The sequence below is a fragment of the Misgurnus anguillicaudatus genome, chromosome 23 (genome assembly GCF_027580225.2).
Source record: "Misgurnus anguillicaudatus chromosome 23, ASM2758022v2, whole genome shotgun sequence".
Lineage (NCBI taxonomy): Eukaryota > Metazoa > Chordata > Actinopteri > Cypriniformes > Cobitidae > Misgurnus > Misgurnus anguillicaudatus.
Genome location: NC_073359.2, coordinates 6,086,781 through 6,106,702, shown reverse-complemented (window position 1 = coordinate 6,106,702; position 19,922 = coordinate 6,086,781). Strand labels below are relative to the sequence as shown.

Sequence of the window (19,922 nt, the reverse complement as noted above, 5' to 3'; positions counted from 1 at the left end):
TCGTAATTTGTTTAAAACCTGAAGAGAAGTCAAAAATAAGAACAAGTAAAGAGTTTGACTCAAGGTTTTTTATTACGATAAATGAAAAGTGGTATTTGAATAAATTGTTAATTGTTCACAGAACACACCGTCGTAGCGTAGCAGCAAGCACCGTAAGAACAGGTTTACGTAACATGGAGTTATGAATAAAATTAAGAAAATATGATATAAAATCTGCAAAAAAAAAAGTTTTATGCACAAATAAGTGTTTAAATCGATCTAAAAAATAAACAATTGCAAATCACTAAATGACTGAAATCCTTCATATGAGACATAATACTCTTCAATGGATATTTACCATCAAATAAATTCTCCTTTACCTTCAAACATACATGCGTAAATGTGCATCTAACTTCAGTCTACCGTTTCTACAAAGGTTTAAACCTTACAAACATGTAAAACATTCTGCTATGAAACTTCATGTTTTTCATAATGCATTCGTCTTCGGCTCTCCGGGACGTTCATTGAAATGAAGGACTAAATGACCTGATGATTTTATGCAAGGCTCCTCTGTCGAGGTTTGATTCTTGGGTACAGCTGAAAAAACAACAAAATCCAAGCGTTAACGGTCTAAAGTGGTAAATACATATAAACAAATATGAAAACTTAAAAGTTTCTCACCCCGAGCATGTTACGTGGTATATAGCCCTCATTGTCGCCGCATCTTACCCACCACCACTCCGTCTCTTCATTGTCTTCTCTTCGTAGGACTGTCAGACAGTCTCCCTCTTTAAAGGACAACTCATCTGGATTTTCAGCATCGTAGTCCCACAAGGCATAAACGACACCCCTGTTCATAATGCCCATCTTCTCCTGTACACCTGTGAAAGACAAATCTTAATCATATAAAAGCACAAAGATGTTTCATCGCCCTACAATGGAACAAACGCTTCAAGTAAAGCAAGCAAGTAAAAATAGTGGTCGACCGATATGAGATTGTTTGTCTTGGGAAAAATGTACGTTACTAAAAAATGTTCACTACATTCTAAAGCATATAATCATACTGTGTATTCATTTGATATTGCATATTAAAATTTATTTAATACCTAATTACATACAAATTGTGTACTTTTACTTTTCTTGAGTTAAAGTACGAAAGTACGTTTTACTTAAGTAAATAAAAAACATTTACTAGATGTTTAATGTACTTAAATATTAAATATAAACCAAAAACTTGAAAGTATGAAATGTAGTGGAGTAAAAATTATGATAATATGCTTTGGAATGTATGTTTTCCAAAGAAAAACACTGATAAAATACAAATACTTGAAAATGTACTTTTATGTATTAAGTAAAAATACTTAAATAGTGTCCGCCTCTGATTTTGTCACTTATTGGGAGCAGTATGCTAGCTGGAGCCATTTACTTCAAGTCTTTGTGCTAAGCTAGGCTAGCGGTGGGTGCGTCAGACAGAGTTACGGGACGCACAGAGATGAAAAAGGTATGTATGTATGTATGGACTTATCTAACTTTGGGGGATACAGTGAATAAGCTAAAGTCCCAAAAAGTCGGCGTGATCCTTTAAACCCGTCATTTCTCCCACTTGCATGTAAACGAAAGCGGAAAGACCATTCCCTCAGAAAATCAGGACAGAAGCGGTCAAAAGTGGACAAAAGAGACGGATTAATTACAAACACCACACTGCAAAAAATGATTTTCAAGAAAACATTTTCTTAGTATTTTTGTCTTGTTTTCAGTAAAAAATATCTAACAAATCTTTAATTAAGATGCTTTTTCTTGATGAGGAAAATGACCCAAGAAAATAACTCTAGTTTTTAGACCAAAAATGATATTAAACCCATGATTTACTCACCCCCAAACTGTCCGAGTTGCATACGTCCATCGTTTTTCAGACAACTACATTTTCAGTTATTTAAGAAAATGTTTTAGATCTTTCAGTTAATTAAATGTGAAGTTACGGGGTCCACGTCCTTCAAGTCCAAAAAAAGTGCGTCCATCCTTCACAAAATAAATCCAAACGGCTCCACGATGATAAATAAGGTCTTCTGAGGGTAATTCGTGCGGTGTTGTTGTAGAAATATCCATATTTAAAACGTTATTAACGAAAATAACTACCTTCCGGTAGCGCCGCCATCTTAGTCGCGTCCGCATTTAAGATCAGAGCTTTACGCAACTTACGAAGGCTACTCTGCTGCTGCTCTGTCCCCCCACCCTCTGAATTTGTCATACGTCACTAAGAAAAGTGCGTACACTACGCTAATACTCTCTCCTGAATGCGGAGGAGTCTGGGATGGCGGCGCTACCGGAAGGTAGTTATTTTCATTTATAAAGTTTTAAATATGGATATTTCTACAACAACACCACGCTGGTTACCCTCACAAGACCTTATTTATCATCGTGGAGCCGTTTGGATTTATTTTGTGAAGGATGATGCACTTTTTTGGACTTGAAGGTCGTGGACCCCGTAACCTTAGATTTGATTAACTGAAAGATCTAAAACATTTTCTAAAGTATCCGAAAATGTGTTTGTCTAAAAAATGATGGACATATGCAACTCGGACAGCTTGGGGGTGAGTAAATCATGGGTTTAATATCATTTTTGGCCGAACTATCCCTTTAAGTGATTTTGTGCATAAAACAAGCAAAAAAATCTGCCAATGGGGTAAGCAAAAAAATCTTGAACATTTTACTTAAACACTAAATTCAAGAAAAATTGGCTTACCCCATTGGCAGATTTTTTGCTTGTTTTATGCACAAAATCAGTTATATTTGATATTTTTTGTCTTAAAACTAGACTTATGTTAATCAAGAAAAAGCATTTTAATTTAAGAATCATTAGATATTTTTACTGAAAACAAGACAAAAATACAAATAATTTTTTTTCTTGAAAATCATTTTTTGCAGTGTATAAAAAGACAAAAATGAAGATAGGATGAAAGTTTTTTCCCCGTTTTTGTTTGTTTGAAGAAAGATGGTCTGTTGTTTTATTTGATATATTGTATGTTTATATATTTATAGAAGACATTTTTCCTGGAAGGCATTTTGTGAAACTTGTGAAAACCACAAAAAATGCTGGCGGGAACTAAAAATAAAGGCTGGCCATGAATGAGTTAAAACCAGGTATAAAAAGCCCCTTACGTGCTGCAGTGCTGTCACAAATCTTTAACAACACTTACTAATATTGTAGATTTTCGAGATAAATCAAAAAAAAGTTTATTTACTATGACCAGATGTCCTCATCACGCTGTGTTTCGTGTATCTCTAAACAATGAATCTAGTTAATGTAATCTACTGGTGTAGTCAATGTAGTAGAATAAAAACATAAAAACAAGGTCATTTTATGTTATGGACCTCAGCGATGAGCTTCTCCACAGTGTCGTCTGCCACTTCAAATACATGGCTGTGGTTTATCGTTCATCAACTGGATCCCATTTGTTCCTTATATAGTTGCGGTGTGAACACTGCTATTCTATATTATAGTTATAATCAATATAACATGTGAACGGCGCATTTGTAGTAACATATATCGAGTTTCTTACCATAGAGAAACTGGGAGCACTGGGCGTAGCCTTCCTCCATCTCCTCGCATTTATCGGCCGCCGTCTGCATGTCGCTGTATGTCATGGCGTAGACGGCCGCTCCGGATTCAACCAAGAACTTACAGACCTGCACATTATTACAAGAGGCGGCGCAATGCAGGGGAGTCCTGAAATAGAAAGCGATGTTACATTGTGTCGTATTACATTAAAGGGGGGAAGTTAGTTTGCATGCATATATGTTTACCATCCATCGCTATCTGCGGCATTCACGTTCACTCCAAACTGCACCAGGAACTTCACGATTTCCGTGTGTCCAGCGCAAACGGCATTATGCAGAGCGGTGATGCCCTCATCATTGGGCAAACTGGGGTCATCCACCTAAAAACGACACACCTGAAGTTCTTACACCAATAATACATGCTACGTTGCTATCTACCAGACATCTCAGCCACGATTCCTCACCTCGTATATGATTCTTTGGACCAGGTCGTATTCGCCCTCCAGGGAGGAGTCCAACAGGAGGGCCAGCGGGTTGAAGCGCACACGCATCCCGTGGTTGATGCGCTCCGAGCCTGTCTTACGCAGGTTTGTCCTTTTGCCCTGAGAAATGATGAATGGGTGATGACAGGTCTACCACAACATTTTGGATGTGCATCTAAGCTGGAACCATTCTTTAATTTCGCATATTAAAAGCCCATTGAGGGTCACTTCTGTTCCATTTAAATGTTTCATGAGATCTGCGTGCAGCACCCAGAATTTTAGTGTGACTGGTTGCTAAGCAACAGCCCAGAATGGATGGAGGATCTGATGTGGATCCCGGCCCGCTTTTTTTTGGCAGTATATGACATATGTCTAACGCTCTTGATTTATGTGTCCCAAAAATGTATAAAAGCACTGCACATGAAAATAAAAACGGCATCACTTCCTGTGGAAAGGGACACCGTTGAGATTCATAAAATGATTAAGAGTCACAGACATGTGCAAATTAAGAAAGTACTATGTTAATACCTCATACAATCTGTTTAATAAAGGTATCTGATTGGTTAAAGAAGACTTTGGCATTAAGTTAGCATTTAAAGGCGGGGTGCATGATCTTTGAAAGCCAATGTTAATATTTATAATCACCTAAACAAACACACCCCTACGCCCCTTACTGCTGATTGGCTACAAGTGTGCTTTGGTACTTGGCCCAAATCCCTTTTCCAAAGCGTTTTTCAAAAATCATGCACCCCGCCTTTAAAGGTATAGTTCACCCAAAAATGAAAATGTCATTAATGACCCTCATGTCGTTCTAAACTTGTAAGACCTCCATTCATCTTTGGAATACAGTTTAAGATGTTTTTTATTTAGTCCGAGAGCACGAGACTTAAGTCACGTGACTGCAGTGACGCGGCTGACGTGTTATGTGGTGCGCCCCAGCTGTTGTTTTTTTGTGCGCTCAGGCTTCGTTTACAGTTTGAGGGAGACACACGCTGCAAGTTTGAAAAAAAACTTTGCAAACATGTCTGAGGATAACACGTGACTTTAGTCTCGCGCATGCGCTTCACAATAGACGTGGAAGAGAAGATAATGCTGAATAAAGTCGTTATTTTTGGACCAAAATGTATTTTTGATGCTTCGACACATTCTAACTGACCCACTGATGTCACATGGACTACTTTGATGATGTTTTTATTACCTTTCTGAACATGGACAGTATAACAGACATAGATTTTCAATAAAGGGTCAACAAATTCTCTTAAACTGCGTTCCAAAGATGAACGGAGGTCTTATGAGTTTGGAACGACATGAGGGTGAGTCAATAATGACATTATTTTCATTTTTGGGTGAACTATCCCTTTAATCTATAAATACTACTTACCGGTGGAAGCGTGACCTGTCCTGTGATTTCTGGAGCCTTCATATCGACACTTTCCTCCCCTGATCCCTCTTGCTCTGTTGTGTTGGGATAAGGAGGTGGAGGGTACGGTGGGTACTCCTCAATATAGGGCTCTGGTGCTGGAGGACCATAGACTTCCTGTTCTTCTTTTGGGGGTGGTGGAGGCAACAGTCCAGCGTTAGAGATGCCGCCATCATCCGGGATGGGAGATCGAGGTGGAAGGGGTGGAGGGTTCAGATCTTCATCCTCTACCTCACTCTCCAGTATCGTTGTGTCACAGGGTCCCTCCAGGGGTCTGGTGCCCTCTTCAGATGTCTGCCTGGTACCATCCTCAGCCTGCAAGAAGCCAGATGGGGTAATGGCGGTGGTCTCCATGGCCGCCAGTGTGGTCTTCTGGTAGAGGAGCTTTTGGATGTTGGGTCCGCTCGGACCTTCGGGTTCCGTTATAGAACTGCGCTTTTTGAGGGGCCTGGGCGCGTGGTGCAGCTTCTTACGCAGGGCCTCCAAATCGGCGTCGCTCTGGAGCCGATGGGAATTTGAGAGGAAGGGGAGGAGTTTGGTTGGGCTGAGGGGACGAGGAGCGCGTTCGTTCTCTTGGCCCTCACCGGAAGAGACCGTAGGGGCCACGCCGGTGCCCTGGTCCACCTGATCACCATCAACTTGACTGCAGTCCTGAGGATGAGACTGCTGCCCCCCGCTGGATGGGATGACTGGTTTACCGTACACTGTAAAAAGAATAGAGATCAGTAAACTGTTTTATTAATAATCGGTATGCAATTGAGGTGGTGGTACTTACGTCGAGGTTGCGATCGGGTGAGCGTGCTTTGCCCTTGGTAACCTTTCCCAAGAGTGCTCTGTTGCGTGTACATTGAATAAATTGAGCTAGCGGCTACCGTCTGGGGCTTGTGGAGAGTGGTGGGGTTGGATGTCTCTTTCCCGGTCTCTGACGTGAAAGGTCGTACCGTCGCGGCGGGTAACGTGTCCGGTTTGGGAGGGAGTGGTGTGGGTAAGGTGTGGTTATGGGATGGAAGGGGCATCGGTGGTTTCTGATTGGCTGGCCTGGTTTTGCCAGGGAATGTGCCTGTGCTGTAGGGAGGTTTGCTGAAGGTGGACTGGCCTGGTAGAGCGGGTTTGGGCTTGTTAGGAACAGGTGGAGGAACCTTACCAAAGGTTTTGTCGGCAGACTAGAAAAATAGAGAAGAAGACTATCCATATATTACACAGATCTCAAGAAAAGAAGTGCATTATATGAACTCATGGATCAAATAACCGTTTGGTATGTGTATCTAGTAAGTTGCTTTGGTTCTGATGGTGGGATCATTTTAAAGGCAGGGTGCATGATTTTTGAAAAACACTTTGGAAAGGGGAGTTGGGCAGAGTACCAAAACACACTTAAGTAACAAATCAGCAGTAAGGGGCATGTATCCTAACTGACATCAGTACCTGGATTGCATATGTGTGGGGTGGGTCTATCAAAAGAAGGTCCAGATTCTATTGGGGTAGGGGCGTGTTTGTTTTGTTTATGTGATTTTAAATATCAATATTGGCTTTTAGAGATCATGCACCCGGCCTTTAATATCAAACACTGCAAAAAAAATATCTTTCTTAGGATTTTTGTCTTGTTTTTAGTACAAATATGTTAAAAAAAAAAAACCTTATCAAAATGCATTTTCTTGATGAGCAAAATTACCTAAAAAAACAAGTCTAGTTTTTTAGACAAAAAATATCAAATTTAAGTGAATTTGTGCTTAAAAAGGTAAAAAATCTGCCTATATGTTATGAAAATTTTTCTTGAATTTTCCTTGAATGAAGTGTTTAAGAAAAAGTTCAAGATTTTTTTTTTACCCCACTGGCAGATTATTTTACCTTTTTAAGCACAAATTCACTTAAATTGTATATTTTTTGTCTAAAAAACTAGACTTGTTTTTTTAGGTAATTTGCTCATCAAGAAAATGCATTTTTGCTTGTTTTAAGCACAAATTCACTTAATTTTTTTTGTCTTGCATCTAAGAATATTTAGATATTTATACTGAAAACAAGACAACAATATTAAGTAAGAAAGTAATTTAACCTCAGGTGTTTCATGCGTTATTGTTCATTTACTGCAAACACTGCAAAAAAAGATTTTCAAGAAAAAAAAATTCGTAGTATTTTTGTCTTGTTTTCAGTAAAAATTTCGAAAAAGTCTTAAATTAAGATGCCTTTTCTTGATGAGCAAAGCGACCCAAGAAAATAATTCTAGTTTTTAGACCAAAAATATCAAATTTAACTGATTTTGTGCATAAACAAGCTTACTTTTTTCTTAAAAGCTTAATTCAAGAAAAAAATTCTCACCCCATTGGCAGATATTTTTGCTTGTTTTAAGCACAAATTCAGTTAAATTATATATTTTTTGTCTAAAAACTAGACTTATTTTCTTGCATTAGTGGTTTATCTATTGTATATCTTTGTAAATTGTTCAAGGGTTAGATGAATGAAAATTTAATTTCTGTAATTATTAATCCATCATCATTTCATTTCAGACCTCAATGATTTTCTTTTTTCCATGAAAAAATATTTTGTCCATGCAATGAAAGTGAATGGTGCCTGAGACTTTCAGTCTTCAACATTATGTCTAACATCTCCTCATGTGTTTCACAGAAAAAACACACTTCAAAAATTTACTTTTTTATTAGCATTTTTCTCTTGTTTTCAGTACAAAAAAAAAATGAGTTTTTAGAAAAAAAGTGTAATGTAAGTGAATTTGTGCTTAAAACAAGGAAAAATATCTGCCAATGGGGTGAGAAAAAAAATCTAAAAATAAGTTAACTTTTTTATTAAAAGCTTACTTTAAGAAAAAATGCCTCACTCCATTGGCAAATATTTTTGCTTTTTTTAAGCACAAATTCAATTAAATTGTATAGATTTTGTCTAAAAACTAGAGTTATTTTCTTGCATTAGTGGTTTATCTATTGTATATCTTTGTAAATTGTTCAAGGGTTAGATAAAGGAAAATTAAATTTCTGTAATCATTAACCCATCATCATTTCATTCCAGACCTCAATGATTTTCTTTTTCCATAAAACACAGAAGAGAAATAAAAAAATATTGGGTCCATTCAATGAAAGTGAATGGTGCCTGAGACTTTTAATCTTCAACAATATGTCTAACATCTCCTCACGTGTTTCACAGAAAAAAGTCACACACTGCAATGACTTTCTTAGCATTTTTCTCTTGTATTTAGTACAAATATCAAAAAAATCTTAAATTAAGATGAATTTTTTTGATGAGCAAAATGACCTAAGAAAATAAGTTTAGTTTTTAGACAAAATATACAAAATTTAAGTGGATTTGTGCTTAAAACAAGCAAAAATATCTGCCAGATATTTTTGCTTGTTTTAAGCACAAATTCAGTTAAATTATATATTTTTTGTCTAAAAACTAGACTTATATTATTGCATTAGTGGTTTATCTATTGTATATCTTTGTAAATTGTTCAAGGGTTAGATGAATGAAAATAAATTTTTTTTGTAATTATTAACCCATCATCATTTCATTCCAGACCTCAATGATTTTCTTTTTTCCATGAAAAAATATTTTGTCCATGCAATGAAAGTGAATGGTGCCTGAGACTTTCAGTCTTCAACATTATGTCTAACATCTCACAGAAAAAACACACTTCAAAAATATACTTTTTTTATTAGGATTTTTCTCTTGTTTTCAGTACAAATATCTAAAAAAAAAATGTATTGAGTTTTTAGAAAACAAATATACAAAATTTAAGTGAATTTTTGCTTAAAACAAGAAAAAATATCTGCCAATGGGGTGAGAAAAAAAATCTAAAAATAAGTTAACTTTTTTATTAAAAGCTTAATTTAAGAAAAAATGTCTCACCACATTGGCAAATATTTTTGCTTTTTTTAAGCACAAATTCACTTAAATTGTATAGATTTTGTCTAAAAACTAGACTTATTTTCTTAGGTCATTTTGCTCATTAAGAAATTTACACTAAATACAAAAAACAAGACAAAAATACAAAGTAAGAAAGTCATTTTTTGCAGTGCACGGGTTCAAAACAACATGATTTTGATGAATAATAAATTACAATTTGCTTTAAGTCACTAAATGCAATACCTGTGCGTCCCTCAAGAGGTCCTCGCTGCTCTGGTTCTTTCGTAAGGGCAAAGGCTGCAGTCTCAAATCTGCCTCAGGATCTACGAGGGATTTAATGAAAAGATAGTTAGTTAAAACATAGCTCGACCGTAGGGTTTAAAGGTTAATCCATGTTACCTTTCTCATGAAATGTGTGGCTGGTCATACGAGGGAGGGTGGAGGAGTGGCCATGGGCACTGCTGTTGGTCTCTGAGCTGGAGTAAAAGTCTGAAACCTTGGAGATCTTACCCGTCATGATACCAGCACCTGACACATGGTAAAAAGACAGATCAATCAGAGTAACACTGGCACAATGTAATAAATGCAAACATAAACGATGTGTGTGGATTACTATCCATATCCGTTCGCAAACACAAGGCCGAAAAGATAATACATATATATACGCACCTGTGTTTGGTTTGGGGAGCGTTTTGGGCAGAGTAGCTGTGACGTCGGGGTAAGCGGGTTTCACCAGGATCTCCTGTCTGGGTGGCACTGGAGGAGCCGGGGTGGTTTGGATATAAGGCCCAACAGCAGCAACCCTAGACGGGCCAGTGGGCTGAGAGATCTGACCTTCAGTGGGCAGCTGCAAATACAGGACCGAATGAGATGAATCGTTGCATTTACGTGCATCTGAAACTAATCTACCAATAGAAAAAAGTGAGAAAGTAGCTCACAGGCAAGTTCTCTTTCTGTTGGAGAGCAGCTTTCTTCTTCCACAGCCGGTCTCTCAGTTCGGCTACTCTTTTGTCCATGGCAGCCATCTCCAGGTTCCTCTTGTTTAGATTCTCTCTCTGCTGCTGGAGTTTGGCACTTTGCTCCTGGTTCAACTTATTCCTCAGCTGAAAAAACATTTCTAATTAAATATTGCATATTTAGCATCCATATTTTTGCCAAGAACCTTTTAAAAACCTCATTGAGAGAGACGGGAGACACAGCGACGAAATTGCAGGTGGCATGCAGCTTTAAAGGTACAGCAGCTGAAATAGGTTGTTTAATTCTAACGGTACATTCACACGGGGCGAAAGCGTTAAAGGGGCCATGTCACAAGACTTTTTTAAGACGTAAAATAAATCTTTGGTGTCCCCAGAGTACACATGTGAACTTTTAACTCAAAATATCATCTATTATAACATGTTAAAATTGCCACTTTGTAGGTGTAAGCAAAAATGTGTTTTTTTGGGTGTGTCCTTTTAAATGCAAATGAGCTGATAATTCAAACACTGATCGCCATAATAGTGGTTTGTTAAAATTGAAACTCAATTGTGCTGTTAATTATTTCTCTCTCTCTCTCTCTGCACTAAATGGCACTGCCATGATTGGATAGTGCAGATAAAGGGGCGGTATTATTATAATAAGATCTCCTTATGACATCATAAGGAGAGTCACATTTCAATGAGCTATTTTTTTCACGTGCTTGCAGAGAATGTTTTACCAAAACTAAGTTACTGGGTTGATCTTTTTCACATTTTCTAGGTTGATAGAAGCACTGGAGACCCAATTATATCAGTTAAACATGGTTTAAGATTTTCATGCCATGGCCCCTTTAATGCTTCTTATTTACTTCGAATGGGTAACTTCATGCTTTGCGAAACTGAATTGTGGATCCGTCAACATCGCGTCACTGCCATTGCTCGCGGCATAAGTTGACCATTTCTCAACTTTTCAAGGACCAACACGTGTGTCAGCCAATCAGATTGCCTTATGCAAATAACCTAGTGCGAGCCAGCCAGTGGTGGCTGGTGACGTCTTTTTTTGAAGCGCACGATGCGAAGTTCGTCACAACATGTATGTAGCTTGTCATATGTGTGGTTCGTCATTTCAAAATAGGTGTTCTGCGCTTTGAGAGATCGTTTGTGCATCACGTGACATGCCAAAATAAGTGCCTGCTTCCTTGAACTTGAAAGGAGACGCTCACGTGTGCCAGATACTAGCACAATCTCATGCGTAATTAGAGTTTACTTTTAAGGGAGTGTCTTGCGTGCATTTAGGGAATGTGAACGTCTCTTTTATCATAAACGGTTTTGACGCGTCTCCAGCAGGCACTTATTTTGACAAAACACAACATCTCTCCACACGCATGACACATATTTTGGAAAAGGGAACCACACACGTGACAATCGTGAAAAACACTTATTTTGAATTAGCGCATCCTCGGAAGAGCAGTCACGAGCCGTGATTGGCTGTTGGCCACGCTTCAGACAAGCCTTTTGTCGAGCGATAACGTGTTTGAATGTACCGTAAGGGGGCGTATACACCAAGATGTTTACGCCTGTGGCTGGAGTATGTTTTCGATTGATTCCAATGGAAGTGCCGCACTTTTAAAAAATGCCAGCAGCTGGCAGATTTCTTGCCATTTTTACACACTCAGTGCCCAGAGTTGAAAAATGTCACTTGCATTCAGCCGTCCAATCACAGTGGAGGAGGGGCAGGACAACAACCAACTTGAGCATCGTACAACGACTGATAAACAAAACACAAAACGCAACCAAAACGCTAATCTGAAGAAACGCTGGCAAGCGCACACAGTTGGCATCTGCCTGGCATTTTAAGCCATGTTTAAAGAGCACCTATTTCATTTCTAAAAAAACAACGTTATTTTGTGTATTTGGTTCAAAAAACACATTGTTTTTCAGATAGCGTGCATTTTTGCAGCTCCAGATTACACTCTCTTTCTGAAACGCATGGATTTTGTACAAAACTGGCCCTGATTGGCCAGCTAATACATACGTTGTGATCGGTCTGAATACCTCTGACGTCAGCCGGAAATGTGACGCTCCTTACCACGTTTGAAAGATTCGGTTGCTAACAGGAGTTAATTTACAGGCCGTGAGTCCAAGCGGGAGGAATTATGATAATGTCGCTCGTCTACATCACCAATCCCAGAAAGTAAACTGTTGCCTACAATCCGTGTGATTTACGAGATTTACGTTGGAGACGATAACTCGCGTCATCGTTTGTACCTTTTGCATATCGTTAATGCGTACAAACACACACTTACACACCAAAGGAAATGTAAAATCGTGAATCGGATAATTGGTCCTCTTTAAACGCTTTGGTGTACATACCTGCTAAGGGTCAAATAGTCGGTGGAATGGTTGTGAAAAGCTAAACTTCAACTAGTCAAATCTTTAATTACAAGATTAACATTTGACAAAACTTGACAATATTACAAAAAATTTTGATCGAATCCCCTTTAACTCTTTCCCCGCCATTGACGAGGTAACTCGTCAATTAAGAGAAAACGCTTCACTGCCAATGACGAGTATTCCCGGCAATCCGCAATACCGCTACTATCCACCAGGTATTATTTCGGGTATTAACCCTCATGTGAAAAAGTAGGAATGCCTTCATGGAATTATCCCAGCTAAAGAGTTAACCTTAAAGAAAACTAAATCAAATGCATACCTGAAGTTCTTTGTACATTCTCTCAAGTTCACCCGTTGAGCTCGGCCCTGCTTCGTGAGCGACGTCCATTTTGCCGCCACGTAACATCTCAAGCTGTCGACTCAACTCATCCACCCTGCTGACGGCTACCACCAGCTCTCTCTGTTTCTGCTGGAACAGGCCGTTCATCTGCTCGATCTCCTCCACTGCAGAAAACCAGAGAGAAAAATGAGCCGTATCCTTCTCTTAATTGTGTTCTGTTAGCGTGATCGTTTGTTGTTGTCCCTCTTGAGTAATTTACTCGCTAATGGAGCTTTGATATAATGAAAACGACACAAAAAGAAACTTTTCCATTAGTCGGCAAATGGGCCACAACAAATTATGTCTTCGTAAAACATTTTTCATTACAAAACTTCAAATGGTCTACCTTGATATAGATCTTAAAGGGCACCTCGAATATGCTTTAATACTTTATATTTGCCTTCTACTACTAAAATCCGTTGCTAAAAACAAATTCAATATTTTCATTTCTTTAAAAAAAAATGTAATGCTTATTTTAACCTATGGAGGGTGCCATTATATTGTGTGTGTAGTGCATTGTAGTGGTTGTTTATTATAGGGTGACTATACGTGCCATTTTCCTCGGATACATCCTGGCCAGCATTTCGGGTGCGTCCTCCGCAAGTCGCATTTGTCGACCGCATACGTCATCGAGGTATTCACATTTCAGTTAAAAACATTACAAATTAAGATTTATTTCTCTTAAGACATACAATCTTTGTAGTTTTATTCTTACCTTGAAATGTGATGGTTGTTTTTCTAAAATATATTAAACCTCAATGACTTCCGGAGGACACGCCTATAATCCTGGCCAGGACGTGTCCGAGGAAAATGGCACGTATGGTCACCCTAGTTTATTATCACCCTCTGCTTGTCTTCTCTCCTAATTTCTGACCTAGTTTACTGTTGCTGATGCGTTTCTGCTCCACTTGTCCTTTAAGAGCTCGAACCCTGCGCAGTTTGGCCTCCTGGTTCTCCGCATTTTCCCGCAGAAGCTGTAGTTTCTCCTGTTCGGATGTCAGCTGTTGTTGTCTCTGGTCCTGAAGTTTAAGGAAACGCAGTCGCTGCTCCTGTGAGGAGACGTCAGGTCAACATTTCATTGAAACTCAATTCCAGACATCATTAAGCCTGATGAAGCTCTTAAATTTGAAGCGTTTCAAATGCGCCTGCTGTTTTAGTGCCCGTTAGCCCAAAATACTTAATGTTTGTTAACTTTAAGACCATCTGCATTCTCAGATTGACAAAATAAACACGTTTAACATTATCATAACATCACTGTCAATATAAAATGAATGCATTTTATAGACATTAAGGGCGTTTTCACATCTGTAATTCGGTTCATTTGGTCCGGACCAAAAGCAAAAAATGATACATTGCAACTTTTTTAGCAGATTTGGTTCCATTTCACATCACACTGATTGCTCTGATCCGCACCAATTGAAACGAACCAAAATTCTGTCATGTGATAAGATCAACATCACTCATTGGCCACATGTATTTGAACGTATTTCCTAAACGGTTTCACGATTGGTCAGAATCAACGTGCGGCAATTCCAACGGAACCCCCGGAAGTAAACAAAAGTAGGATAATACAGCAGACACCATGGACAAACGGCTGCGAGCTGTAATTATGTCTCCGTGGTTGTTATACATAGTTTGTATAAAGCACTCTAGACAAACTGTTCATTTTCAGAATGAATCGCGGATGCGGCTTGAAAACAACGGTTTAATGCACTACAAACGGCGAAGACAAAAAATTTCCGAGGCTCCGCCCGCACCTCCTTGCAACTCCAGGTATGTCCGCGATTTGTCATTGTGCTAATATTGCTAATAGAAATGGTCAACAAACACTTCCTCATCCGATAATGCACTGCGCAGTTGACTACGGCAGCTGGTTTAGTCCAAAATGCGCAGTACTTTTGCAGTTAGGTCGGTTCGATCTCGGATCGTATTCTCACCACAAATGAACCGCTCTACAGTTCGTTTGAAAGCGTACCGAGACCACCTCTGCAAGCTGGTCTCGGTCCGCTTGTTTGGTCCGCTTTTGGTGCGCACCAGACTTCGATTGCTGCATTCTCACCTGCCCAAACGAACTGCACCAACTGAGCAATCGAACTCTGGTACGATTCAATCGAACTAAACAAGGCAGGTGTGAAAACCCCCTAAGAAGACTGTGTTGCTTTAAAGGTACACTTTGTAGATTGTAGCGGCATCTAGTGGTGAGGTTGCGAATTGCAACCAACAGATCAGTCCACCGCTCACCCCTCCCTTTCGAAACACTACGGTAGCCGCCACAGGACAAACATGTCATGTCAACATAGTGACGAAATGCATCAGTTTGTTGGTTTTAAGGCTACTGTAGAAACATTGTCGGCGCAAAATGGCAACTTCCATGTAAGGGGACCCGCGGTGCATGTAGATAAAAACAGGTCATTCTAAGATAATAAAAACATAACGTTCATTATGTAAAGTCTTTATACATAGCTATGCATATTATATTGCAATAGATCCTCTCTCGAATCTACACATTGCACCTTTAATACAATGTTCACCTTTGACGCCAGAAGCTGTTGTTGGGCATTTATCTGCTGCTGTTGCCTTGCCGCCATCTCTTGTAGCTCACTAAGGGTGATGTCCATACGAGGAGGTACCATCTACAGATTCAAAACAAGACTTTAATTGGTGGAAATGTGAGCTTCCGTTCCGCCAGCCTTGAACGATCTTGACTTTTATTTGCGCAAGTAAGTTTGTACTTACTCCATTCTCCATGTGTCTGTCCATCTTTCCCTTCACGACATTTCTTTTGACAGGAGGCTCCGGAGCTTGGTGACCCCCTGGAGATAAAAAAACGATAGATAAAGGCATGGCAGGAGTGTCATGCTAACAAAATGGATGACAAACCAAACAAACTTGCATTGAGGAAAGGACCTAAGCCGTAACCAAAATTACCTAGGGATGGGCTTTTAGGACTTGGGCCAGTAAGCCACCAACCATGACACCCAGTTAACACCAGAGCAAATGAAGTGTAACATGCATATGGGTGATTATATAATAGCAGGTACATTTGGTTTTCAAAGTAATTATTTTTTAACAAAATTGTTACTTTTTCAAATAATTATATTTTTATTAATTTATTGTAATAATTGGTACTCATTGTCATGGATCACAATATGTTACAGGCCATACAAATAAATATTTTTTTATTAAAATATGTCTTATATAGCTGAAAATCATGATTTCCTGTTGCCAAAAAAAGGTGTCAATCCTCTTACTGTCTAATTTTAAGGTAAACCAAGGTAAACATTTTAGTAGTGCTGGGCAAAGATTAATCGCGATTAATCGCATACAAAATAAAAGTGTTTTTTTTGCATAATATATGTGCGTGTACTGTGTCTAATTATTATTGTGTATATTTAACCACACACACATTCATATATTCATTTCAGAATTGTTTTACTTATATATATATATATATATATATATATATATATATATATATATATTTTTTTTTTATTTATATAGAATATATAAAACTATAAATAAATATATATAAACATGTAAATGTTTCTTAAATACATACATGAATGTGTGTGTATTTATTTATGCATAGTGATTGCACGCAGCACATACTCATGTATTGTGCCAAGAGTCACTTTTATTTTGTATGCGATCAATCGCGATTAATCTTTGCCCAGCACTACATTTTAGCCAAAAATGTATCCTGTAAACAAACCACCAATGAAATCCAAGCACAAATGGGGTTTGCCTGAAAAACAGAGAGTGACCTGAGACTGAAGTGAACCTTATTATGTAATGACCGAGCAAAACAGCCAATACTCAATTATTATGCATGTGCCCATGCCAGAGTCCCACTTGCACAACACCCACTTTGGCACCACCAGCACTAGCTATTTATATAGGTTACTGGATAAACTCGATAAACCTAAGAGCAAAGCGATGGCCGGCAAATGACCTTGGTCACAGCCTGATACCGTGAAGGTCCAAATTAGAGCTTACAGATTACACAAACACATGGTTTACCTCAACTCTATGTGAAAACAAACCACAAGCACAAACATTACAACTCGAGCTGGGTGTAATTGACAATAATTGCGGTCGACAGAAAAATAAAGCTGTGTGAGGATAAGGCACGCACGCAGGGGCGACACAGCCAGCACTGTTGTGTAACAAACGCTCTTTGTCTGGCAAAGAGGGCCAAAGTCACTCGGTGAAATATGAAACCGCACACGGTTTCACGTGACTGGGATGTTTAAACCTCCCGGGGGACAAGGGACGATTCACTTTAAACACGTTGCGTAAACAAATAAGGAGAGATTGTGATGTAGAGTATTCACATGTCTTTATGACTCAAATAACATTCTTATTTTTATTACAATTCTTAAAGGGACACTCCACTTTTTTTGAAAATATGCTAATTTTTCAGCTCCCCTAGAGTTAACATTTGATTTTTACAGTTTTGGAATACATTCAGCTAATCTCCACCACTTTTAGCTTTAGCATAATCCATTGAATCTGATTAGACCATTAGCATCGCTCTAAAAAATAACCAAAGAGTTTCTATACTTGTCCTATTTAAAACTTGACTCTTCTGTAGTTACATTGTGTACTAAAACTGACGGAAAATTAAAAGTTGCGATTTTCTGGAGTAATAATCAAGGACTTTGCTGCTGTAACATGGCCGTAACATTTGCTGCCGTAACATTGTCCCCTTCTGTAACTTTATCATTGCGCCTGCTGCAGTCATGTAAGTCCTGTGTAGTAAATGCCGCTCCATCTGAAAACAGCTGATGGCGATTTACTACTAATCAAGGAACCGGCATTATTGACGAGATGCACGTGACAATTGTATGCGATTTATCGTGCAGCCCTATTGTATACGATTAATTGCGATTAATCGTTTGCCAGAACTAGTATTTTCCTAAACTCTCTATGAAAAGGACAGCAATGACATTAAGTGGAGAGCAAATGACGCTTCTTTCATGGCTTTATATTTTTTCGAGACCAAATTATCTATCAGCTATCTGCAGCTCAATACTGTTCTCTCCAAAACATTTAAACGTACTTAAACACGAAGGTATCTAGCTTAGTAGGGCATTCACACCCGCATCCATGCAAGTTGAAACCTTAAATGAAACATATACGAGTATCCTTGTGAGCTATGAAGGAGCTATAGTATGAAATAAAATATCCTCTATGTAGGTGTGCAGACATAAAGGAAGATATTGATCAGTTTTGACGTTTTTAAAGCCTTTCACCCTAAGGCACTGTCTATACAACACACCGGCCTGCAGTAAATTATTAATACCCACAACAGAGTCGTAACCATGTCAAATTTACTACCTCTCTCTATTCACTCTCCAATAAAGGGAAATGACATTCATGCTTGTTCGCATCACACCACATGACCGCCAAAGGGGAAAGGATGCAATCGAATCCGCCTGTGATGTGGCATGAGAAAAGAGACGGAATCTAACCATACACCAAGCTAAACTTAAAAACACAAATGTAAAGCATCAAAAATCCAATTTTCAGCATATCTGACTCAATTCGGTTTCATTTTAGTAAATGTATACAAAACCACAACCACATGGCTTCATATTTCATAATAATACACCAGATATTGGCTAAATTGTCCGAACAAACTGATCAGATTTCATCATTAGCAATGTGATAGTAAGGATATCCAGTCCCAAAAATTGAAACCAAATCAGATGGCTGTACATGAACAAAGTCAAACATACAGATTTTGGTGACTATGTCTCTTAATCTGACCTGTATCGTGGCCGGGTGCTCTGTTATGACGCAGGAAGAATCGCACCTCCGCCCTCTGCTGACCCCAGCGCTGCAGCAACTCCATAATTCGCTCGCTGTCACCAATCACACGCTCTGTGAAGGAAGGGACCAATTAGAAACGACGAATGCAAATTAGTTTCACTGTAGAGTGATGTATCGCTGCACCGTTGTGTCACTGTCGCATAGACGCATGCAGCTACAAAACTACTCTTAGGTGCACTTGTAACTTTCTCAAAGGAATAGTTCACCCAAATATGAAAAAAATACTCTCATAAATACTCACCTTCATATGTGTATATGACTTTCTTTACTTAGTTGAACACAGATGAATAACTTTATATTAAAATGCTACTATATTATTTAGTGCTGGACAAAGATTAATCGCAATTATTCGCATATAAAATAAACGTAATTTTTGGCATAATATATGAGTGTGTGTGCTGTGTGTAATTATTATGTATATATAAATACACACACACATACATGTACGTATTTAAGAAACATTTACAGGTGTTTATATATTTATTTATATTTGTATATATTCTATATTATATATACACATTTAAAAAATTATATATAAATAAAACATAATAATTACACACAGTACACACACATATATTATGAAAAAAAATCACTTTTTTGTATGCGATTAATCGCGATTAATCTTTGCCCAGCACTACTTTATATGTCTAAACATGGCATAGCTTTAACAAGCAGTTTATATAATCAAATTAAAGTAATCAAAAAAATTTTAGTGGGTTAATATATGTCTTCCGAAGCTAAATGAGAGTTTAATATGTTAAGCATATTAAGCAAACAATATAGATACAGCACAATATGACCGCACATCAATAACATTGAATATCATCGTCTCGTAACGAAACACGCATATGACAACAAATCATATACACTGTAAAAAATTCCTATTTTTTACATTTAATTAACTTGAATTTACAATTAATTTCACTTTTCTTGACTAGTGAAGAGTTGCTATAAATTAAAAAATAAAGTTTAATCAGCTTAAGTTATTTCAATTTTATTTTTTATAATTTATATAATAGCAACTCCTAGATACGAAACTTGAAATTCACACTTTTACACTGATTAAACTT

At 38.1% G+C, this 19,922-nt stretch overlaps 1 protein-coding gene across 1 annotated transcript in view; it reads right to left on the bottom strand.

The window, feature by feature from the left end:
* Positions 1-53: 53 nt before the first annotated feature.
* The window catches only part of tp53bp2b (tumor protein p53 binding protein, 2b), a 31,822-nt gene continuing 11,953 nt past the window's right edge, over positions 54-19,922 (bottom strand). The window contains exons 3-18 of the mRNA XM_055218843.2: positions 18,790-18,903; positions 15,754-15,830; positions 15,549-15,650; positions 13,892-14,066; positions 12,958-13,142; positions 10,227-10,391; positions 9,958-10,135; positions 9,688-9,816; positions 9,532-9,611; positions 6,215-6,602; positions 5,401-6,143; positions 4,002-4,139; positions 3,784-3,917; positions 3,540-3,706; positions 661-860; positions 54-576 (exon numbers count right to left, since the gene is read on the bottom strand). Of these exons, the coding sequence (XP_055074818.2) occupies positions 535-576; positions 661-860; positions 3,540-3,706; positions 3,784-3,917; positions 4,002-4,139; positions 5,401-6,143; positions 6,215-6,602; positions 9,532-9,611; positions 9,688-9,816; positions 9,958-10,135; positions 10,227-10,391; positions 12,958-13,142; positions 13,892-14,066; positions 15,549-15,650; positions 15,754-15,830; positions 18,790-18,903 (3,017 nt within the window). The 3' untranslated portion in view covers positions 54-534. The remainder of the gene's footprint in view (positions 577-660; positions 861-3,539; positions 3,707-3,783; positions 3,918-4,001; positions 4,140-5,400; positions 6,144-6,214; positions 6,603-9,531; positions 9,612-9,687; positions 9,817-9,957; positions 10,136-10,226; positions 10,392-12,957; positions 13,143-13,891; positions 14,067-15,548; positions 15,651-15,753; positions 15,831-18,789; positions 18,904-19,922) is intronic.